Genomic DNA, 25366 nt, shown 5'->3' on the forward strand with positions numbered 1-25366 from the left:
CCTGGCACAAAAGAACACTTCCACAGTGCTGGAAGTCAGTGCTGAATACTTCCTGGATCTTCCTTTACTCATTGATCTTCACAATGTATCTCGTACGTTGATGATCAACCATTTTACACAAGTTCTTTCTGCATCTACTCCCCTTTAAATCAGATTCCTTGTAAGGTGGCGACTAGATTGCTTTCTTACACAGTTCCTCATCTCATCTGAACTCACTTTCTATAGACCAGGACTCCCTTGCTCAACCAGCCTTGCTGTCTGCTTTAACTCTGAGTTATGTTAAAGAATAAATTTACACACAAGCTTCAGGAAATGCGAACAGGCATAATGATTTATTGTAAAAGCTCTACAAAGCAAAGCAGTGCTCAACAGTTTGACTCAATTACTTATTACTTGCTTTATTATCCATAATACAATTAGAAAAAATAGCAATGTCTAATGTGAGGAGATGCAAATACAACCAAATTTCATGAAATTACCATAGAACACAAAACTCGTGCAAGTTCTTGCAAGACATTAAAAGATTTGTAAATTAGTGAAAATTTCAATTTATAATCCATCTATGAGCATTATGATGATTTAATTTCGTTTTCTGGCAATTATGTTAATAATAGCAATAGACAACACCAGCACACCTGCAATTGCACCAACCAGTACTCCCAGGACTGTGCCATGAACCTGTGCTCTCTCACAGCGATCACCAAAGTGCTGGTGTATTTGAGTTGACGCACACCTAAAACGGAATAACATTACAAAGTATGACATAACAATATCGCACAAACAACAGCCTTTCTGTCAAACAGTTTAATGCTAGTGCCTACAGTATGTTGCATACAGATCGCCCCATCTAACAGCTTCCAATTTCACTAACACATCCTTTCCACAGTCTTCATGTGCTTACCTAGGTTTCCCAGTGAGCAATAGTTCTCTACTATACCAATAATGCAAACTATGTAGAGCCGTAACAAGCAAGTCTGAGAATGTGTCATCAGATAATGGCCAGGATAAGTTGTAAGGAGCAGTTTACCCAGTGGCCCTGATCTATAAGAGCAACTTCTGAAGTTACAATTAATTGTTTTTGGTCATACTAATTTCATGTTCTGCATTTTGTTTGATGAAACTGGAAAGAGATATAGGGCATTAGGGAGAATGGTAGTTTGGGCTGCGAGGGCTATCCAAACAAAATGGATTGCTTAGTCCTCGCATTTCACTCTTTTCCACAGATGCAACCTGATCTGCTGTATTCCTCCAGCATGTTGTGTGTGTTGTTTGGATTTCCAACCTCTGCAGGCTTTATCGTGTTTGAATCTTGCCCATCTTCTATCAAACACAAATATAGGGAAAATTCTATTCTCGCTTGGAGCTGCACATCTCCCTAAAGATTATACTGTGTTAAAGATTGTTGTATGTGACTAATGGGTCAGATAGGCAATATTTATCAATAAAGTTGAACTAATGCTAGCATGGGGAATAAAACGTGGGCTTGATGATCATCAATATTCTCTTGCCCAGCAGTGTCATATATTTGTATACTTTTTTTTGCTACAACGTTTATAATCATGCCATTATTACAGGTATAATTACAACGTTTAAAAAGGTATTCACACAGCTACGTGGAAACAAAATGATGAGGGAAAAGAGACAAATGCAGGCAAATAGCATTAGCTTAGATGTGCAACTTGGTTAGCATAGACAAGTTGAGCTGTATGGACTATTTGATATCAAATAACTCTATCAACTTAGTAGGACATGTGTCCTATTGTCATGTGGTGTAGCAAATTCAAATATTGTTGAGATTGGCTTTCAACAAAAGTAATTTGCATTTCAGAAAAGGGTAGATCAGATCTTTGTAACAAATGGACATCTATGGTTCTGGAATCAGAGAAATCAGATTTCATAGTGCAAACTGAACCAAAAGGCCATCAAAATTTTCTAAGTAAACCCTGCAAAATAACTATTTTGCTCCTTCAAAGTACCCACACATGAGTTGCAGAAGCTTCACCTACCTGCAACTTGCTTTCCCATTCACAGTAACACATATTCCACCATTCAGACAATAGCCAGGACTGCACTGCTCTCTGAAGGGACTTTGTAGCTGATGCTCTGCTGAGTAGAGCTGATGTTCTACTGCTCGCCGATGCCTTAATGGAGGACCCCTGGGCTGAATTGGCACTTCTGTATGAATCAGTGGAGTCAGATCTTTGAAAAAAAGATTAGTTAAGTTCAGCAATTGAGTTTTGCATTTTGATAATTGTTTCTTTCCTGTTTTCTTCTGTGTGAGTCTAACAATGTCTAAGAGGTAGAGAAAGGGAGGGGAACAGCACGGCCAAATAGGAACAATATGTCCTTAAAAAGTGGCAATGCTTCAAAATAGCACATTGCATTGAGCAATATTGAGTGGAGTGGTTGCTTTCAGCATCATATTGAGAGTCCTGAGGTCATGTATTGGGAGCACACAAACGTCCCGGTGTAAGTAGGGGCAGAATCACACCACCTCACAAAACCAAACTCCTCTCCCATTAGCTCTCTTCTGCCCTACATATGGAGTCTGCAGTTCTGACATTTGCTCATTCACCGCCTCAGAATCCACACCAGAGAAGAAGCTTTGAAGGGATGATCTCACAGTAGTTTGTTTGATGCATTTAATAAGTGACTCTGTATCCATTGGAACTTAGAAGAGCAAGAGGAGACTTGATGAAACATATAAACTCATTATGAGTGTATACATAGCATATTCTTTGCAGTGTCAGGGAACCAAAACCTAGAAGTCTTAGGTTTAAAGTGAGAGGGAAAATATTTAATAGGAACTATGGAAGCTATTTTATGTCACACAGAGCAGCATGCAATATGGAATGAGTGGCCAGAGGAAGTGTACCTGATTAAATTATCCCACCTGAGGGATAACCAGTAAACTAATCCCACTCCAGATCCATAATTCGTAGTTGTTTGGTGTGTCAGCTGTTTTTTTAACTAACAGTGCATAAACCTTTGTATTTTTTGACCCCTGGTTTATTGGAGAAATAAGCTTCAATCATCTTCCTTCACCATTAAGAAGAACAGAATGTGCAGTGTACCGTACCCCTTCAGTCTTCCATAGTGTGTTTGAAAAAGCAGCATGTCAAATTACCAGATATAAAAGTAGCAACTGGAGGTAGACTCTCACATATTTCCCCCTCCAGTTCTTCAAACCATACACCCATCAACAATACCATTTGCTTTACAAAATTTAGCCAAGTTTCTCATTCATGTGTCCCTGCCATGAGCTCTCCTTATAACTGACTGTTATCACCTTGTTGGCCAATAATATTTATTACTTGCACAAGTAACTAATTTCTCTGCAAAAATCCCTAAACAACTTCAAATCACATGAAGTTAATAATGAAGCACAGAACTCAGCTTTCTAAACCCGACTTTCAGTCTGCGATGGGAAAGTAACAACCACACCAAGAGAAAACATGAGAAGAAACTTTACCATTGAAGTCAGTAATAATAATGAGGTCATCATTTTTTAAGAAACTTCTGCCCTGTAGCTCCCTGTGTCGTATGAATCCTGACCATCCCCAGGTGGAACTTCGGTAACAGTTGCATGCAACATCATAGTCTCCAGATAATGTGGGCTTGTCCCAATAGAAGGTGTTATTTCTCTCTGTAATTAAACAGTGTCATACATATTAGGTCATTTAATGCTACCTTAAATGCTAAAGCAGAGTGCAGAATCATATTGGTAGGAAATATGAAGCAAATCTAACAACTTAATAGTGTAACAACCTCAAATTTAACAATTCCAGTTCAGTTTATTATCAGGTTCAGAAGGACAGTGAGATACAGATAGAATGAAAAACTCCTTGCAACATCATCACCAGTACAAAGGTTTAAATAAACACAGAATAAAAATTCCATATATGTTACAGATCTAATTATACCATGTTTGTTAAAGCAAGACTGTAATATCAAAAAGCAAAGGTGCAATAGAAATCCATGGCAACGCAAGAAGTAATCTATGGTGTTCCATTGCTGAGATAGGGTTCGGATTGTGCAGGTATATTCAAGAGCTTGATGGTTGTAGGAAAGAAGCTGTTCCCAAACCTGTGGTGTGGGACTTCAGGCTTCTTATCATCTGCTTTGGTTTGGTTGATGTTGACCATGAGGTTGTCATAGTGGCCCCACTCAACTAGATGCTTTATTTCACTCCTGTATATTTACTCATCGCCACAAGTGATCTGGCCAACAGTAGTTGTGCCATTGGCGAATTTATCGATGGTATTGGATCTGTGCTTAGAGATGACGTTATAGATGTAAAGAAAATGGTGCAGGGGGCGAAGAATGCAGTCTTGAGATGTATCTGTCTTGATGATCAACAAAGAGGAGATACTCTTAGCATACTGATTGGGATCTGCTGATGAGGAAGTCAAGGATCCAGTTGCAAAAAAATGTACAGAAGCCCAGATCTAGAAGCTTGCTGATCAGTTTGGGGAAGATGAAGGTGTTGAACACCAAACTGTAGTAAAACGACAGCATACTATCATGTGCATGACTGTTGTCCAGATGATCTTGCTCTAAGTGATGACCTAATGAAATAGCATCTGTTGTTGACCTGTGGTGGCAATAGGCAAACTGAAGGGAATCCCGGTCATTTCTGAGTTTAGAGTCGATTCGCGCCAGAAACAAACTCTTCAATGGATTTCACCTGGGTTTTTCATTATTAAAAAGTCTTATCAAAACTTTGGAATGAAAAATATACTGAACTATTAGGTTCTTCAATAATGGTTATTCGTGATCTACATTCAAGAACATTATTGCATCGATAGCAGTACATTTTAGTCTTCTGTCCATAAACTGTTACAGAGAAATAGTAGGTGAAATTAATCAGCTCATTCTTAGAAAAACAATATTTTAATTCAATTTGGTATTTTATCTTTTATGACATCCATGTTTACATAGTCCAGATATGGGATCCAGTCACAATAATTCTCCATATCCCTGAGCCTACTAGTGTGATCTCAATTGCAAAAAATTATATTTTCATTTTAAGTGCGAAATTATAAAAAAAACAATTAAATGGTTAGATACATTTAAAATATTTAAGTAGTTTGTAATATTATAAGGAAATATTAAAACTAAAGGAATGTATCTTTCAATGCCCTTCCACTCCTTTCCCCTGGGATCTCCTACGAAATCAAAGCAATGTCAAATCCAGCAGTGAGTCAGCAACATTGCAGTCCACTGCTGAATCCTCATGGAGATCAGGAGCAGGATGAAGAAACATATTTTGGGTGCCTGATTAAAACCAAGACGTACTGAATTTTCAGTGATGTACCACCTGTAGTTCTATTCCTTGGACTTCTATCCAGACCCAGCTATTGTCCCACTTCTTGATCACTAAGAACAAATTTCCTAAATACCCTAATAACCTTGACCCTACCAATCAGTATTTCTATGCATGTCTTGATCTCCACTCTCTGCCATGATATTTTGATCATCAGGTCCCTGTAATCCCCATCCTTTTTCACTTGCCCCAATTTACTAAATGTGCCACACCAACTGTATGATCTTTAACAATATCTCTTCAAACTCAACTTTGTTTCTCTGATGGTGCTGCCCCGAAATCCGCACCTTATCCAGGCACCTGTCCAATGGACCTCTGTAACTCCCAGCCACCCCTAATTAGGAAGGCTGCTCAAGACTTCACTATATAGTGAAATAACGAAGGCACGTGGCAAAGTTTAGTCTATGGCTTTAGAGACAGATGGAAAAGTGAAAGTTCAAAGTAAATTTATTACCAATGTACCTGATAATAAATTTATTACCAACGTCACCATATGCCACTTTGAGATTCATTGAAAAAAGGAAAGGATGAAGTTCAAACTGTAAATAATTTTTAGAAGAGATAGCAGTGCGTCGCGTGTGCGCAGCCCTCCAGTCAAAGTGATTCCTTATCCATTAAATAGGGGCCGTGGTCAATTCTGATTTGATGGAGACAGACGTGAAAGCACAGAGGAACACATGGAGAAATTTCTGAAACGCATGTTCAGTGCTGTTGTTACTGTGCGATCGAGAATCTTCCGGAGGGACGGCCTCAAAATCCCCGGCTTTGCCTGCTGTTGGCAACCGAGATTGAGGTCGAATCATTCGGATAGAGATGGTGCTTGGTACTCGGTGTCAGAGAGTTGATCAGAGGCTCGAAGTTTTAGGACGACTCAGTCGGACTGTGGTCGGGCGTGTCTTCATAATCTAAATCTAAATCTAAATTCCCAGGTTTCAAGAGGAGAACAGTACTGAAAACAAACATTACTAGTGATTGTGAAGTTATTTGATTGTTAATAAATACTCACCTACTTCATTAAGGCCCATCTGGGAAAGTGAAACCAATTCTTAACCTGGCCTGCATTCTAGGTGACTTCAGTCCCATAGCAAAGTGTGTGATTCAGTGTGTAAGTACAGATGGCCAATAGATGGCGTCCTCGCAGAGTTTGTAAACAAATAACAAGGAGACACCACTAAGTGGTTAATAGTTTGGGAACTAGGTTAAGGAAGATGGAGATAAGACCCATAGAAACTATGAACATGGTGTGTGTATGGCACTGAGAGATTTAAAACTAGAGAATGAAGGAAAATTCAGATTCTCTGTGAAACAAGCACAAAAAATATTTTTGTTTCGTATTTCCCAGTGTCTGATTATTTTCACTCATATTTATTCACCTGTGCCCATTATGCGTATGTTTTATACCAGCTGTCCCCAACCACCGGGCTGCGGACAGGTGACGGGCTGCAAAGCATGTGCTACCAGGCCGCAAGGAAACGACATGATTTGGTGACATGAGTCAGCTGCACCTTTCCTCATTCCCTGTCACGGCCACTGTTGAGCATGAACGCACGCAAGGTCATTATCCGCGCCTCATCCATGTCAGTGCGGGAAGGAGATCAGCTCCTTGAGCTTGCAGATGATGGCGGGCTGAAAAGTATGTTTGACATAACACCTCTGCCAGCATTCTGGATCAAAGTCAAGGCTAAATGTCCTGAGATAGCCACGAAAGCACTGAAAATGTTGCTTCCATTTCCAACATATCTCTGCAATGAATGCAACGAAAACTAAACTGCAGAATAGACTGGACATAAGGAACCCCCTTCGGGTATCGCTGTCTCCCGTCACCACTCGATGTTGCAGGGAAACAAGCCCAGGGCTCCCACTGATTCAGCAGTATTGGTGTGTTGCAATGATTTTATATGTTCATACGGGGAAAATATGTGCTGTGTGTTTAATATCCAAACATTACTTAAAATGTTATGATACTATTGACTTATAAGTGACTTATATAACCGTATAACAATTACAGCACGGAAACTGGCCACCTAGACCCTTTTAGTTTGTGCCGAACGCTACTCTCACCTAGTCCCACCGACCTGCACTCAGCCCATAACCCTCCATTCCTTTCCTGCCCATATAGCTGTCCAAGTTTTCTTCAAATGATAATATCCAACCTGCCTCTACCACTTCTACTGGAAGTTCGTTAGTCCGTTCAACACTTACTTCAAGCTCCCCTGATAATTGACTTATCACTGCATTCATGCGAGGAAAATATGCGCTGTGTGTTTAATATTAAATTCATTAGATAAACCCTTTTAGAAATGAAATTGAGTGTACTAGCCACTTATCACCAATATTGCGGTCGTGATTAACACTCCACCCACACCCAATCAGAATCACCAAAAACGATTTGTGAAAAAAATCGGCACGTTCACGCATGTGCACTGGTGCCCGCGCAAGGTTTCATTGTCATTGTAGTCTTTCTCGGGGTAAACAACGCATTTGACTGCTACTCTTCTCCGTTGGCAACCCTAATCCCCACCCCCCGTCGCCGGTCCGCAAGAATATTGTCAGTATTAAACTGGTCTGCAGTGCAACTGTTGGGGACCCCTGTTTTATACCAACTGAAAACAAGGAGAAACAGTTTGACCAAAGTTCAAGCTCTTTCTTATAGAATCCATTTCAAACAGATGCTAAAATTGTAACAGAGATATTGCATTTATTTTCTCACCGGGTAGAAGATAACTTCCATCTGTAGTGAAGCTTCGAGTAGACGACGTTCTGAGTTTCACATCAGGATGCTGGTCCAGTACTGTAATGGTAACTTGTCTGTTCCCAACTGGCCATTCAAGCATATCATCATTTTCACCACTGCACAGGTGGAAAAAGATCCCTGTATAATTTTCAAAATGAGAATGAGGTCTTAAAGTTAAACCGTATCGATATCCTTCCGGGCTATAGAAACATGGACTGTTTATGGCCCTCCTATAATTGTTTTGAAGCTTTTTGGTGAAGTTCCTTACATGCCAGACACTATAAGGACATTTGGTCTCGGTAAGTGTGACATCATCCAGGAAAATACCACCTGAAGAATCACTGGGGTTACCAATTATTCCTTCGAAAACATAACGAAACTTGGCTGTCGCATTGAAAGTCACATGGGCAATGTTCCATGAATGGCTGCCATCCGCTGTAGAGAAAGAAATAAATGATAAAAACATGAAATATTTGTCAAAGTTTTAACAGTCAGAATGATTTATCATACAAGGCATGGAATTTAATGTGGTTGATGAAATCTCCAGGAGTACCGGGAGTAAAGCACGTACAGATGAAGTGAAGTGAAACAACATGTACCAATCTGAAAATGAGTAGTTTCATGACTGGAATAACTAAACATAAAAGTATTCTTTCTAACCAGCACATCAACATATGCTCAGAGTATTATTTTATTGTAATTATTTATTGAAAATAGTGAAAAATTTGGTTTCTAGGTTACTTGGATAGTTTCTGTTATTAGATTTTAAAGCTCACCAACCCTCCAGATCAAAGGTGTCGCTATGGAATAAGGAATTGTTATGGATGCTAATTTTGTAGAAAGTTCTCTTAGCCAATGATACTCAAGTTCCTCACCCTGATCACTATCACTGCTATTACCTGCTCACACCCTGAAATGGAAATTTACATCAGTTTCACTGGCAATTTCTACTCTGTCCTAATTTACACACTGTTCAAATCAGGTTCTACATTAGTTTTCCCTTCTCTATTTCAGAAATAGATAGGTATTCAACATTTATGAAAAACCAACAAACCCATAACTTTCTTGGCCACACTCCCTCTCTCGCCAGTTCCTGAAAGTACAATGCTAGTTTCCGGTTTCCTCTATCTTTGTTATATCTACTTCAATAATGTTACCTCCCACACCTTTGCTTCTGATTTCCTTCATCAGTGATTATCCTTAATGAGCAGATCTTCAGCTGCATCCACCCCATTCACTGCACTTCTCCATTTGATACTCTCCTGAACCCACTCTTCGTGGAAAACACACAAAATTCTCAATGAACTCAGCAAGAGCGGCAACCTGCCTGAAGAGGAATGAAAGGACAACATTTTGGGCTAAGACTCTTCATCAGGACTCAAGAACAGGCCTTGTGAAGGGTCTCAGCCTGAAAACTTGTCTGTGCATTTCCCTCCATTCTGTTTGAGTTGCTTAACATTTCCGGCATCTAGAGAATCTCGTTTCCCCATTTTATCATTGTCTTCACTTTCCATAATCATCAACTCCGCAATTAACACTATCACTGCCACCTACAGTGTGGCACCACCTCTAAACATATGAACCCCTTAATACCCCAAAATGCTTCTTCAGGACTTGATGAGTCCTGAGGAATGGTCTCGGCCTGAAACGGCAATGCTTACACTTTTCCATAGATGCTGCCTGGCCTGCTGAGTTCATCCAGCATTTTGTGTAATAAGAGCAATATTTCCAGTTTGGTGATGATACAAAGCTAGCTAGCAATACGAGCTGTCAGGAGGATGTAATGAGGCTGTAAAGGGATACAGAAAAGTTGACAGATTGGATCACACATGTCAGATGGAACATATTGTGTAAATGTATGAGATCAAATGATTTGGTAGGGAAAACAGAAAGGTAGAGTGTTTTTTTAAATGGTAAGAGATTGAAAGTTGCTGATGTTAAGTGGGGGGGGCGGGATCTGGGCATCTTAATGCATGAAACATTGAGAATTAGCGTACAGGTACAGCAAGCAACTAGGAAGGCAAACAGTGCATTGGGTTTTATTGTAGGTAGACTAGAGTAAAAGAGAGGAGTAGAGAGCATTAGCTCTGATTATATACATCATTGATGAAACTACATTTAAAATATTGTGAACAGGTCTGTGGCGAAAGTGAGTGCCAGCTTGGCATTTGATGAGAGATTAAGGAGACTGGACCAAGAATTGAGAGGGTCGCCATTAAGAAGTAGGGTAATTGACTGGGTAGATGTGGGATAGATATTTCCCCTGGTTGGGATATCTAGACCAAAGGTCATAATTTTAAAATAAATGCTGGCCAGACTGGATAGAAGTGAGAAGGAAATTCTTCACCTGGGTGTACTGAATATTTGACTCAATCCGTAAGCATATTCAAGACAGAGATTAGTAGATTCTTTGATATCGATATTAGATTTTTGGACAAATATTATGGATAGGAGAGATTTGAGTTCAAAGTAAATTGATTATCAAAGCAACACACTCAAAATGCTGGAGAAACTCAACAGGCCAGGCAGCATCTATGGACAAAAGTACAGTTGACATTTCAGGCCAAGACCCTTCAGCAGGACTGGAGAAAAATAGATGAGGAGTAAATTACTCCTATCTTTACTCCTGCAATCTAATCCTCATCTACTTTTCTCCAGTCCTGATGAAGGGTTTTGGCCCAAAACATCGACTGTACTTTTTTCCATGGATGCTACCTGGCCCGCTGAGATTTTCTAGCATTTTGTGTGCATTGCTCAGATTTCCAGCATCTGCAGCTTCTTCCTTGTTTATTATCAAAGAACTTATTTGTCACTATATACAATCCTGAGATACATTTTCTTGCAGGCATACTAAATAAATCTGATAAGCATAACAGAATCAATGAAAGACTGCACCAACAGGTCGTATGTAGCCCGCAGAATGTTGCCATGATTCACCTGTGCCACCTTGCAGATTTAGAGAGAAATGGACAAACATAGACAAATGAAGTAATAGGTTATCAGTCTGAAAAGATCATACCTTGTAATGTATGAATTTTAACTTGTTTTCGAACAGTTCCAGTTCCATCATCCATTTTCATCCATATAACGAGCTTATCCATTGGACTGCCTGTCATTTTGTAGAAAAACTGAAGACACTGCTCATCCCTTCTGGGGTACAGGATCCTGGACTCCAGAACAGCATTTTGACCTGCATTGCCATTCTTAGTATCAAGGTACATGAAGTATCCAGCATCTAGAATTTCAATAATTTGTTAGAAACTGGAGAAAGTGGAACTCTCTTTGTACTTAGTAAAAAAAAGCCTCAGATTCATTCATTGTTTTACAACTATGGAACAAATTAAGATGCAGAAATTATTGGTGACAAGAGAAAGAATAATTTTAGTTTTACACATCTCTATCAAATGATAGACGTCAAGATGAAGCATGTTTCAAATCAAACTCTTAACCTGAAATTAAAGAAGCAATTGAAGATATGATAACCATTTATTTCTAATTGAATAAAACAAAACAGGATCATTGATTAAGTTGATATTTACATAACTGAGTGTAAAAATGTAGTAGATGTCTGTAGGCGATTGCTCAGCAGTTTAGGGGCTGCTGATTATACAGCATTCCTAAAATAAGCTTCTGATGTGCAATTATATTTTGCTCCAGTCCTAGTTTGTCCATTCTTATGTCATTGATCGTAAGTTTTTGTTTCTACTTCTGCCAACAATGCAATCAATCCCCTTTGGCATCATCCTGTATATTCCTTTCATTTTTTTCAATACATCATTCATGCTATCGCCTGTCAGGAGTTACTTGTGTAGCTTTTCACATTTGCCAAGTTTCCTTATTAACAATGAAACATAGAAAACCTACAGTACAATACAAGCCCTTCAGCCCACAATGCTGTGTCAAACATGTCCTTACTTTAGAAATTACCTAGGATTACCAATCGCCCTCCACTTTTCTAAGCTCCATGTACCTATCCAGGAGTCCCTTAAAAGACCCTATTGTATCCGTCTCCATCACTGTCACCGGCAGCCCATTCCACGCACTCACCACTCTCTGCATAAAAATCTTACCCCTGACATGTCCTCTGTACCTAGTTCCAAACACCTTAACACTGTGCCCTCTTGTGTTAGCTATTTCAGCCATGGGAAAAAGCCTCTGCCTATCCGCACGATCAATGTCTCTCATCATCTTATACACCTCTATCAGGTCACCTCTCATCCTCCATTGCTCCAAGGAGAAAATGTCAAGTTTGCTCAACCTATTCTCATAAAGCATATTCCCCAATCCAGGTAACATCCTTGTAAAGCTCCTCTGAACCCCTTCAATAGTTTCCACATCCTTCCTGTACAGAGCTGACCAAAACTGAGCACAGTACTCCAAGTGGGGTCTGATCAGGGTCCTATATAGCTGCAACATTACCTCTTCGTTCCTAAACTCAATCCCACAATTGATGAAGGCCAATACACTGTATGCCTTCTTAACCACAGAGTCAACCTGCGCGACAGCTTTGAGTGTCCTATGGACTCGGACCCCATTATCCTTCTGATCCTCCACGCTGCCAAGAGTCTTACTATTAGCACTACATTCTGCCATCATATTTGACCTACCAAAATGAGCCACCTCACACTCATCTGGGTTGAACTCAATCTGCCACTCTCAGCCCAGTTTTTCATCCTAACGATGTCCCACTATCACGTCTTGCAGCCCTCCACACCATCCACAACACCCCCAACCTTTGTGTCAATCTAATTGGAAGCTATGGCAACAGGTACAGGTCATATTCTTCCTAATTTCCATTCAGGCTCCTGGATTGAACAGCTTGTTAGATGAAGAACATGTGGTGGTTCTGGGCCTGTAGTCACTAGAATTTTGAAGAATGAGACATAACCACATTGAAACCTATCAAATGGTGAAAGGCCATGGTGAGTGGATGTGGAGAGGATATTTTCTGTGGTGGATGAGTCTAAGACCAGAGAACACAGCCTCAAAATAGAGGAGCATCCATTTAGAATGGAGATGAGGAGGAATTTCTTTAGCCAGAGAGAGGTGAATCTGTGGAATTCATTGCCATAGGCAGCTGTGGAAGCCAAATCTTTATGTATATTTCAGGCAGAGGTTGATAGATTTGTGATAGGTCAGGACATGAAGGTATATTGTGGGGGGAGGTGGAAGTCTGGGGCTGAGGGAGAAAATGGATCAGCCAAGATGAAATGGTGGAGCAGACTCATTTGGTCAAATGGCCTAATTCTGCTCCTATTTCTTATGGTCTTGTGGTCTTATTACCGCTTTGCATCATTTATTACAAGGTCAAAAACTTTTCTTATCAGCAGGAAAGCCATTCATCGTAAATAGAATTCTAAGTCACAATGCTGTAGAATTCTCTGTTCTTTGATTTCAATTCTTATTAGACATACTTAGATAAAAATAGTTAAAAACGCAGCACCTCAGAACTGTTATCGTTTTTTTTGTATCACAAAACAATTCTTAAGTTCTCTTGGGGCACTAGATGGATTAAGTTGCATTTTAGCTTTGCTCCATTCATTTTTCAATCTTTTTACCACACCTTTACTATCTATATTAAAGTGTTTATAACACTTGTATATGCTTGAACTTTGATTTTTAATCACTGGAATGGATACCAGAGGGAAAAAGGCATCAGCCGAAGGCAAGGAAGCAGGTAATGGAAATGGAAGGAGAGAAGGTGATTTTAAACAGCCTAAACAGTCTCAACTCACTTTGGAAGCTATGTCAAAGCTCCTGGATGATAAATTCGATAAAAGATTTTCTACTTTGGAAGTATTGTTAAAGGAGAATGAAGGTAGACTGGGAGCACTTAAGTGGGAGAGTGAAAAACAACAGTGGCAAATTTCTGAACTCGATGAAGCTGGTAGACAGAGATATCGTAGATTGGATTTGTTGGAAAAGAAATTAACTTCGATCACTCAAACACTGGAACAGTATAAAGTCAAGATTATTGACCTGGAAAGTAGTAGTCATAGACAGAATTTGCGAGTAATAGGACACCGTGAAGACGTTGAGAGTGGTGACCTTACTAAATTCCTTTCTCAATTTTTAATGGATGTGTTCGGCTCTGAACGCGTTCGGCCCTGATCAATTTTTTTTTACTACTCCTCCTATACTTGATCATGTTCAGCAGGCTTTAAGAGCAAAACCTCCTAAAGAGTTGAAGCCTTGACCTGTTTACTCCGATTCCATTATCTGCATAGCAAGGAGCACTTAATTCGAATTGCCCATCGGAAAGGGGTTATTGAACACGGAGACCTCAACTTTTGTCTGGTTGAGGATTACAGTCCTGAGGTAATGCAAGAAAGAGCGCTTTTTAAACCGGTGATGTCAGAGCTCTATCAAAGCAAGTTCCAACCAGCTCTGCTATTTCCAGCTCACCTAAGGGTTGTTCTGACTGATAAATCACGTAAATGGTTTATATCCATGGATGAAACTCATCAGTTCCTTGAGGATCAATGTTCAATCTCAGCAGTCTAATAAATTTACTGTTTCTTCATATCTCTACTCATTTGGTTTCTGAGTTAATAACCAGTTCATTGAACTGGACTATCAAAGTTTGAAGGATTTTGCCCTTGGTTTGATGATACTCGTACTTTGTTTTGAAGTATGAATGTTTATCACGCTTTATGTTAATGTTCCTTTTTTCCCCCTTTATTATTTTATTTTATTTTTTCAATTGTTCATTTTTGAAAATAATTGAGAATCTGATTTGGTGATTGATGTTTTTTTTTCCTGAAATAGTAATAAGGTTGTATTCTATTTCACTTTCCAAGATCTCGCCTTTCAAAATGTTTTGCAAACAGCTGTTCTTTTTAACATTTATTTGATGTTTTTTATGGCATTCTTTTCTCAATGTTTTGAGTGTGGGTTGTATTTTGCATTCTTTTCAATTTTGGAGATTTGCCTTCAAGAGAGATGGGGGTAGGGGAGTTTCTAGATAGCTTTCTGACTGTCTATTGGCCAATTTTCGGGCTTTTGTGGATGGGAAGTGGGGCTATTTTGAGTTTAGTTTTTTTCATCTGGGCTGATCTGAAACTACAAATATGTCTGAATTGTCATAACTTCCGGTTCCCCTTTAAACCTTTTTCCATCTTCCTGATTTATGAGTTTCCAATGCATTAAAGTTAATCCTTCACATACCATATGGCTTATTCAAGTAAAATGGATAATGTTATTAACTTTGTTTCATGAAACATTAATGGTTTGAATCATCTGATTAAACAGAAGTAGATTTTTAAAGTTTTTCATAGATTGAATGCTCAGATTATCTTTGCCCAGGAAACTTATGTGAGGAAGGAGGATAATCGGTGGTTTTTTAGGTCTTGGAAAGCTGAACAATTTCACTCCAACTCACAGCATAAGGTGAAAGGAGTCTCTACTTTCATAGATTCCTCAATTTCATTTGTTCACTATGAAACAAGTTCACACCTGAATGGTAGATTTTTGTTAATTACTGGTTTACTTTATAACCAAAAAGTTGTTATGATTAATATCTATGCATCAAATACCGACTATCCTGAATTCTTTAAGCATTTATTTGCATCTCTTCCTAATTTAAATGAATATACGTTGATAATGGGCAGAGATTTTAACTGTTGCCTGAATCCGTCAATGGACAAATCTGCGCCTAATCAGGTACTTCCAAACAAATCCACTATTTTTATTAATTCCTTTTTAGTTGACTCCAGAATTTTAGAAATTTGGAGGTTTTTAAATCTTAACGATAAAGAGTTCTCATTATTTTCTCATGTGTATCATAATTACTCTAGAATTGATTACTTTTTTATGCACACTCCGTTAGTTTCGTCTGTTACTGCCTGTGAGTACGATTCAATCGCCGTCTCTGATCATGCGGCCTTGAAGATATCAATTAAATTAACTGATGTAACTTTCAGCGCTCAACAATGGCGGTTCAGTTCTACTCTACTTCAGGACTTAAACTTCGTTAACTTTATTAAAGAACAGATTATCTTTCTCTTTACAACTAACTTTACAGAAGAAATTTCCAGCAGGATATTATGGAATACTTTTAAAGTATACATCAGTGGACAAATTATTTCATATTCTGCTGGATTGAAAAATGAATTAATAATGAAATACGTACATTGGTTGATTATGATTAAAGAAATTGATAAAAAATATTCTGCTGCTCCTAATCTTGAGCTTTATAAAAAGACAGTTGAACTTCAGATGCAACACAGTTTATTATTAACATCCCCAACTGAAAATCAATTACTTAAAACTAAAAGTCAATTTTATATACATGGTGATAAATCAGGTAAATTACTGGCCAACCAACTGAAAGCTGCTTCGGCTAAACGTCAGATTATTAACGTTCGTAAACAGGATGGTATTTTGATGGTTGAGCATGACTAAATTAATAAATCTTTTCAGGAATTCTATACCTCTTTATACCAATCAGAATTTCCTGATGATTCTACCATAATGCATGTATTTTTAAGGAAATTGAATATTCCAAAATTACCATTGAATGAATGTTTAACACTAGATGCATCCATTACGGAAGAAGTAAAGAAAGCAATTTCTTCCTTTAATTCTGGTAAAGCACCTGGTCTGGATGGGTATAAAGTAGAATTTTAAAAATCTCTTTCAAATCTACTTTCTCCTTGGTTATGTAGAATCTTTAAGGATGCCTTATTTGTAGGAAAATTATCACAATCCTTTTCTGAAGCGTCTATTTCTTGAATTCCTAAAAAAGATAAAGGCCCCACTGAATGTGTATCATATAGATCTATATCCTTGTTGAATGTGGACTCCAAAATCTTTTCCAAACTATTAGCAATTAGATTGGAAGTTGTATTGCCACAAATTGTCTCTGATGACCAGACAGGATTTATTAAAAATCGTTATTTGTATGTTAATGTTAGGAGGTTAATGAACATTGTATATACTTCTTCATCTAAAACTCTAGAATGTATTATTTTGCTTGACACCAAGAAGGCGTTTGATAGAGTTGAATGGGAATATTTATTTAATATGCTTGAGAAATTTAATTTTAGCCCAAAATTCATATCTTGGATTAAATTGATATATGATACACCTTTGGCTTCTGTACTTAGTAATAATCAGAGATCCCCCTTTTTTAGGCTTTATCAAGGTACTAGACAGGGCTGTCCTTTAAACCCTTTACTACTTGATATTGCCTTGGAGCCCTTGGCAATCGCTCTTTGTGATTCACCCAATATATTTGGCATTATTCGTGGGAATGGGATGCATATGGTATCACTATATACAGATGACCTGTTACTATATATCCCTAACCCAGAGAAATCCATCCCTGCAGTAATATCATTCTTTGCTCAGTTTAGTAGTTTTTCTGGTTATAAATTGAATCTTAATAAGAGTGAGCATTTCCCATTAAATATGCAAGTTCCAATTTATAGACGATCACCATTCAGACTGGCTACTGATTATTTTACTTATTTGGGTGTTAATATTACTCAGAAGCATAAGGATCGATTTAAAGTTAACTTTTTACACTTAATTTTTCATGTTAAACAACTGCTTACTAAATAGTCCTCATTGTCCCTATCATTGATTAGTCGAATTAATGCTACTAAGATGACTATTTTACCTAAATTTCTGTATCTATTTCAGGCGGTACTAATCTTCATCTCTAAATCATTTTTTGATATTATTGATTTTAAAATTTCTTCATATATATGGCAGAATAAAAATCCTACATTAAGTCAGAAATATTTACAGAAATCAAAAAAAGATGGTGATTTGGCACTGCCGAACCTTATTGGGCCTTATCTATTATTGGGCAATTAATATTCGATATCTAACGTTCTCGACAGAAGATTTGGATGAAATTCAATGTCCACGATGGGTGAACCTCGAGTGCGAGTCTGTACAGAGGTTCTCAGTGGCTTCTATTTTAGGGGCTTCGCTTCCCTTTGCACTTATTAAACTGAATAAACAAATGATTAATCCAATAACTAAACAAACAATACGAATATGATTTCTATTTCAGAAAATTTTTGGATTGAGTAAATTTACCCTATCAAGTCCTATTATATGCATTTTTTTCTTCCAACCATCCAGAACTGATCAAGCTTTTCTTTCATGGAAGACAAAGGGAAAACATGTTTTCGTGACTTATTTATGGATAATTGTCTCATGTCTTTTGAACAGTCATCTAATAAATATAATTTGCATTAGTATCACATTTTTTCAGATATTTACAGATTAGAAAGTATTTAAATGTTATTTTACCTACTTTTTCGATACCACATCAAACTGAAATTACAGAAAAAATTGTAGCTTTAAACCCTTATCAGAATGAATTTAATAGCAATTGTTTAGGCCAATCTGAAATGTCACAACTGAGATTTCTTTAGTCAAGTTTATTTGAGGTTATGCAAACAACGCAGATAAATGTTGATCAGATCCAGGTCAGCCATGATCTTTCCCCATGACAGAACAGGCGCAAGGATCGGAATGGTGGATTAGGTGATCATGGGAAATTGAAAGAACTTGATGGTTCACACTCACCTCTGCATTTTCCACTTATAGTATGATCTTCATTTCCAGGACTGCTCTTCACATGAACCCAGTCGGTAGCATCCTGTTCTCCCTGGATCATGCCACAGATATTAAGAAACTCAAATGCACATTGGTCCAACAGCGTGAGAGTGGCATCTGAGATAAAGGTTTATGTGAAAATCAAAATTAATCAATATCCCTGAAGAGGACCATAGTCATCAACAAAATGAATTGAAAACTGAACTTACTGCATTTATACCATTGATTTAACCTCAGCTGATCAAGAGCACTGAAGTCGAATCGCTGTCCAATAATGTCATTAAACGCCGGTATCTTTGTAGTGATGGTTGGCACACTTTTGTTTTTGTTGTAGGAGAATGGTGGATAATGCATCAGAGATTCATAATCATATGGAGTGTTGTGGTCAGTAATGATGTCATCGCCATACACTTCAAAATCTATCTCATAACCTGAATACAAGTACAACATTGACATTCAGCAGCAGTGAAGGGTAATTTATTTTCAAAATTAGATTAAATGTTAAATTTATTTAATTAAAATTACAGATCTTATACCAATAACCAAGCAATCCTATTGTTCTTTTGCAACATAGAGTTATTAAAGTATCATTTGAAAGAAATTACAAATACCTGATGTATAAATTGATACTGAAGGATGTCATTTGGCCTATCGGCTCCCAGTATAGTTATCCCAATAGTCCCATCTCCTCTCTATTTCCCTGATACTTATTCCCCAATACTTATTCCCCATACATATGTTCATCATTTGTCCTTTGATTCTTTTTACCTCCACCCTACACTCAGAAGTCATTGGAATGAGCTAATTACTTTACCAGCAAGTTTTTACCATGTGGGAGGAAGCCCATGTGTTCATGGAGAAATCATGCAAACTCTACACAGACAGCATCGCAGGACAGGGTCAAGCCCAGATCCTTTCAGATCTGTGTCAGTACGCTCAACTAAACCAATATACCTATGAGATTGTTATCTTGAAACCTTACCAGGCTGAATTTCATTCCACCAAATATTAACGTAGTCATCACGGTCTGTTCTTGAGTGTTCGTGGTAAAATCCTAGTGCATGCAGAACTTCATGCTCAATAAGAGGTTTTCTGTCACAATTTTTACCAATGGACAAATCTTGGCCATTCTGCATATTACCAATAAAAGACCAGCACCTGTTCAATGAAGACAGTATTTTGACAATTACATACAAAGAAGAAAAAATATAGTTGTTTAGAATCCAGTAGATACGCTTGAAATATGGTCATTTTAGCAACGTACAGGACATATTTCCATATTTCCATGACATAGCCGAGGAGGAGTCATGTTGGTGCTAAAATGTGACTCCTTTGTGTTCATCTATAAAAACAGCTTAATTTCTAACTTTGATTTCTCTCCTTTTCCCTTCCAGGGTGGCTGGGGTTCTATTAAAGACCCTGACCTGAAGTTACACTCAGACCTCGGTTCTTTGCTGTGGTGAGAACTGCTCCCAGGAGCTCACAACCGGCCGCTTTTCGATACCTCACAGACGCGGCCCAGAAAACGAACACACTTTCAAGGTTGTGAGGTTTTGCAGCCCTGAGGATGGGCTGATTCTAAGACAGTGCCACTGACTGAAATGTCGCAGGAAAGAATGAAGCATCAGGAACACAAATCAGCTGTCGGAAGCTGTGTACTCAGCGAGTGCAGGGTGCTGATGTTTATTTTTATAGAGATGAGTAGGGGTGGGGGAGGATAATTGCCTTGCTGCTGCTTATGTGTTGGAGGGGAATGGGGGGGGGCTTTGGGTTTCTAAATTTTTAACTGCCACTCATTCTTTGGGGCTCCCTTCTGTCTTCATGGATGTCTGCAAAGAAAAAGAATTTCAAGAATTTCAGAGATTTCATCTCTGATATTAAATGGAATTATTGAACTGCAATGCTGTTATTAAAATAGCATCAGATCTTTGGTGGTGTTGTTGTGATGTCAATCATAAATAGTATGCACGCCAAGTTCATGATTAAAATAAGCTGCAGGAATATGAAAGGATTCTTTCCAGGTACCTGCAGAGAGTCACAAACTCAGCTATAGCTCAAATATTTAATTCGACTGTCAATGTACACTACACAATATTAAAAAGACGAGCCTCCAACCACCTCCAAAGGTAGCTTGAAATGGAGTGCAGAGATCTTCTTCCTGATCCTGGTGTAGGCAAATCAAGTTACGAACCACGCTATACCTTACGTTATGGAAAAGATGAGCAGGACAGGGAGTATAAAGGGAAGGGCTGGGACATGGTGTAGGCCAGGAGAGACTGAATGAGATTAGTAGTAGTGGTGTTTCAGATCTTTCCTATTTCTCTCTCAGTCTCTCTTCTCTTTTTTTTCAGCTTAAAACATAATTTCTTTCTAAAATTTCCCAGAGATTTTCTGAAGATTAATTTAGTTTTTGTCTCTACATTTAGAGAAGATTTTTAAAAGTATATTGCTGTCTCTTTTGAACAATATCAACAATATTTCTTCTTTGTACATCATGCTTAATGACCAAGGCCCATCAATATCTGGAGAGGGATAGGAAGAAAGATAACTCACATATCTACCATCAATTAATCATAGAGAATTAAATACAGATTTTAGGTTTAAATAGTTGCGAAGAGAATTTCAGAGTGATCAGATGAGGACTCTTTTAATGAGAGATAGAGATGAATATGCAGAAGATAAATTTGGGAAAATTAAGAATGCAAACGTAGAAAGTTAAGTTAATAGTAAAGGTGGAGTAAGGGTAAATCAAACTACTACAGATGCTAGAAATCTAAAGCACTGGTCAATATTTACAGCATGAACCTGTTATATTGTTTAATGCTTGCAGAGTACCTGAAAGGAGATAAATAATACTTGGCTCTCTTCTTTCACAGTCAAAACAGCACACAGTTTGTACTATTTTATGAAACTGAGAATCTTTGATGCAGTCTATATACAAAAAATAATTATCAAACTGTATAGTTTTATACATACCCATCTAAGTTTTTAAAAGATAGGAAAGATTTCTCTCCTTCATATGGTTTAAAATCAACGCACGACTTTAAGCGAAACTGCTCAAACACATCCAAGATGATGCCCTTGGCATTTAACTCTGAAAATCAGAATTTAAGCAATTCATTTGAAGTATTTTTACACAATAATCCAACACTAGGTAAATATAACAAATGAAGGAGTTTGACCATAAATCTCTCCACTTGTAATGGTCAAAAGCTACTTAAAATATGATTTAAAATGATACCCAAATACCGCTACTTCATGCTTATGAGATGATGAGAATGAATTTTTCTGGAAATTCTCAGTGTAAGTGCCACTATGTCTTTCAACTCCTGAGCATATGCTCACTGACAAGTTTCTGTTGTGCTCTATGAATGGGCTCTGCATGGAGCCCAGCCACTGAGTAGAAACTTGCTCAGACTCCCTAGGAATCATGTTCCAGGAAACAATTAATTTGAGCAACACACACAAAAAATGCTGGTGAATGCAACAGGCCAGGCAGCATCTATAGGAAGAGGTACAGTCAATGTTTCGGGCCGAGACCCTTCATCAGGAGTCCTGACATCAACTGTACCTCTTCCAGCATTTACCAGCATTTTGTGTGTGCGTTGCTTGAATTTCCAGCATCTGCAGATTTCCTCGTGTTTGCAAACTATTAATTAGAGTTTTTTTTTGTGCTTCTGTTAGAGAAAGAAGTAACAATATCTTAATTTGATTTTTTTTATTATTGTTTACATTTATTTTCATGTTTTCATCTATTTAAAATGTTTTGAAGAATCAACTTTGTTTTCTGTTCAAACATCATTCAGAATTCTGGCAAGATTGACCCCTCTTCTGCAAAATAATATGGAGAAATTTCAGATATGCACATTATGCGTTCATCTTTTGCTGTCCCATGATTTAACTTTAGGAAAGCATATACATTTAATGAAGCGAAATTATCATCCTCTGGGCTACAGCATGTGCACTAGAAATTGCCTATCATTCTGGGTCAAAAATGATCCTGCTTTGATTTATTTTACAATGAACAACAACAGTGAATAAATTTGTTAATCAACACAAAAGTGAAAAAGTGCTCTGTCCATTTAGCAATATTTCACTTTTGAATTCTGATTGTTTATCTTCAATAAGTCCCTAAAGCTGTCAATGTAAACATTTCAAATTTCCCTGTATGGACAGGATTGACCACTCTCCTGCAAAATACTATTGAGAAATTTCAAATGTGCACATTAAACATTCATATAATATTAGATGCTTAAATCAGGACATTAATAATGAGTGTGAAGACCTCCATATTATCAATAATTTATAAATAAAATTTTACCAAGACTATCTGTTAGAATGTATGGAACTGGGAATGTCCATCTCTTTGTTGGGTCTTTACGAGCATTCCGTTCTCGCTGAAACAAAGTAAGGAAATCAATATTCCATGAAAGATGACAGCATGGTACAAAATGAATCTATTATGAATCAACATAATGCATATCATACTTACAACTACTGCAATGTCTCCCTGAAGCAAAAACCTTTGGGATTCTATCAGAAAGGTAATCGGAAAAACATATTATAAGAAATTCTACATGTTGATCAAAGATGCTGTGAGAATTTTCAATAATCCAGAGAAATTTAGAAGGATATACTAGTAAATTTAAGAGACTTAACTTTCAAGATAGTAGAGAATGCATTCTTTGTTCTAAGTCTTATAAATTACCTGCATTTATTTGTGGGATATCCTCTTTTAAATTGCTAACATCCACTTCATAATCTAATTAATGAAGAATTAGAAATGAATGCATTAATCATTAAGAAAGACGTTGTGTGAAAGGCTTTTAAAACAAGTAACAGAGAAAAGCAACACTTACAATTTTCAAAAAGACCCTTTCTGATCTGGAAAAAAAATATTTGATTTTAAATGGTAAAAGTATAATCAAAATAATTTGCAAATGAACATATTTCATCTTACCACCAAAGTTTCACAATATGCCAACAAAACTACTAAAGAAAAGGAATACAATGCGGATGAGTGCATTTTTGTTCCAGTCAGCAAATGCATTGGCTGTCGATATGTGGACACACTAACATTCAGTTTTCACTATCTTGACATTTATAGCATGTTTGGGACATAAATCTACACCACGGGGAAGATGAGTGCAATAGTCCAACATCCTTTCTTCTAATAACAGCTTCATGGTACAAGAATGTTACTGTATTCTTAGCCTTGCATTTTTTTGGTAAGTTATTAAGACAATTCAGAAGGATAGTGAATAATTCACTTAAACTTAATTACTATCTCTCCAAAGAAATTCTGCTGATGCAGGCTTAAATATTGTTCATGAATTAATACAAATAAGATACCATATCTGCTACTTAATGAAAACATATAAAATTTGGAGTTGAGATGCAGGGTTGATATTTCTATGAACTTCAAAGTAAGTACACAGGGAGAGATAGGAATAAATTTCTTCACCCAGAAGGTATTGATTCTTTAGCATTCTATACTCCTAAGAGTACGTGTGCTCCGTGCCTGACAAGATGCAAGACGGGTGATCAGGGGCTTGGGTCAAGTGTGTAGTCAGCTCTGGGTTTAGGAGCATGAATAAATTTGTCACGGAAGCTAGGAGACAGGAATGCAGTGAATCAGGTGTAAGGGCAGAGTCAATAGTCTGGAACGTGAGCAGTCTCGTGGCCAGAGGCAGGGGTCAGGATAGTGGGTCAGGTGCCTTGCTGGGACTTGGGTTCAGATGGTTAACCAGAGTGAGATGGGAATGTAATCAGACGTACTGAGAACCAGGCTAAGGATCATAGGGAGATGTGTAGCCAAACCCCATTACCTGGAACAACTTGTCACCATTAAAGTCTTCACTAATCAAAATGATCAACTAAATACAGATTCATATGCACAGTACTCTTCTCAGTAGTCACTTTCTTAGGTAGCTCCTCTACCTAATGAAGTTGCCACTGACTATACATTCACGGTCTCCTGCTGCTGAGGCCCATCCAGTTCTTCTGCAAGTACAGTATATCAGGGGTCAAATTTAGCTAGGTACGGAGCAGGCTTTCATTTATATTTAAGAAAAGACAAATTCTATGCCTTTACCAAGATCACATTTGTATGAATATCACTTGGTTTTGAACCACATACAAGTTCCTAGTGCAAATGTACACAGGTCCAGTATATAAGAGAATCCTGGAATGTTGAGAGCTGGTCTTTTGTAAGAGGGCAAAATCATGTAATTGGCTTCCATTTCTTAGAATCAGCAATGAAGTACCAATGCTTGCAAAAATATGTTCTATGCAAAATTCCATTGAAGGAACTAACATTGCAGCATCGTTTAGCTGGTTAATAAAAATTTCTAGAAAATTCCAGGCTGAAGTTAAGCTGCACAGTTTTAGTGCAAATTTTATTAAGATAAGAATGTGTTTCTGCAGGAATATAAAATCTATGCCTTGAACATTCTTTGATTTGTATTGATTCAAGAACAATCACTTTAAGCAACTCAGGCAATCAGGTTGCATATTTTTCTGATCTGATTATTTTACTTCTCTTTGGCAACACCCTGACACAGTGGTTTCAAGAAAACAACTTCTCCCTCAGTGTTACAAAATCAAAGGAGCTGATTGTGGACTACAGGAGGAATGGAGACAGGCTAGCCCCTACTGACATCAATGGACCTGGGACTAAGAGGGTGAACAGCTTTAAGTTCCACTGCATAAGCATCACCGAATGTCTCATG

At 37.8% G+C, this 25366-nt stretch overlaps 1 protein-coding gene across 1 annotated transcript; it reads right to left on the reverse strand.

The window, feature by feature from the left end:
* Positions 1–349: 349 nt before the first annotated feature.
* Positions 350–23696, reverse strand: LOC140209963 (meprin A subunit alpha-like). Its single transcript, XM_072278662.1, has 14 exons — positions 23596–23696; positions 23495–23519; positions 23344–23397; positions 23128–23168; positions 22957–23032; positions 21612–21729; positions 19618–19793; positions 18845–19066; positions 18606–18752; positions 11080–11295; positions 8037–8495; positions 3473–3646; positions 2007–2199; positions 350–733 (listed from the first exon to the last, which is right to left on the reverse strand). Exons 1-14 carry the CDS (start codon positions 23683–23685, stop codon positions 580–582), a joined length of 2145 nt encoding a protein of 714 aa, XP_072134763.1. The 5' UTR covers positions 23686–23696; the 3' UTR covers positions 350–579.
* Positions 23697–25366: the final 1670 nt, after the last annotated feature.

This window comes from Mobula birostris, chromosome 2, assembly GCF_030028105.1.
Source record: "Mobula birostris isolate sMobBir1 chromosome 2, sMobBir1.hap1, whole genome shotgun sequence".
Classification (NCBI taxonomy): domain Eukaryota; kingdom Metazoa; phylum Chordata; class Chondrichthyes; order Myliobatiformes; family Myliobatidae; genus Mobula; species Mobula birostris.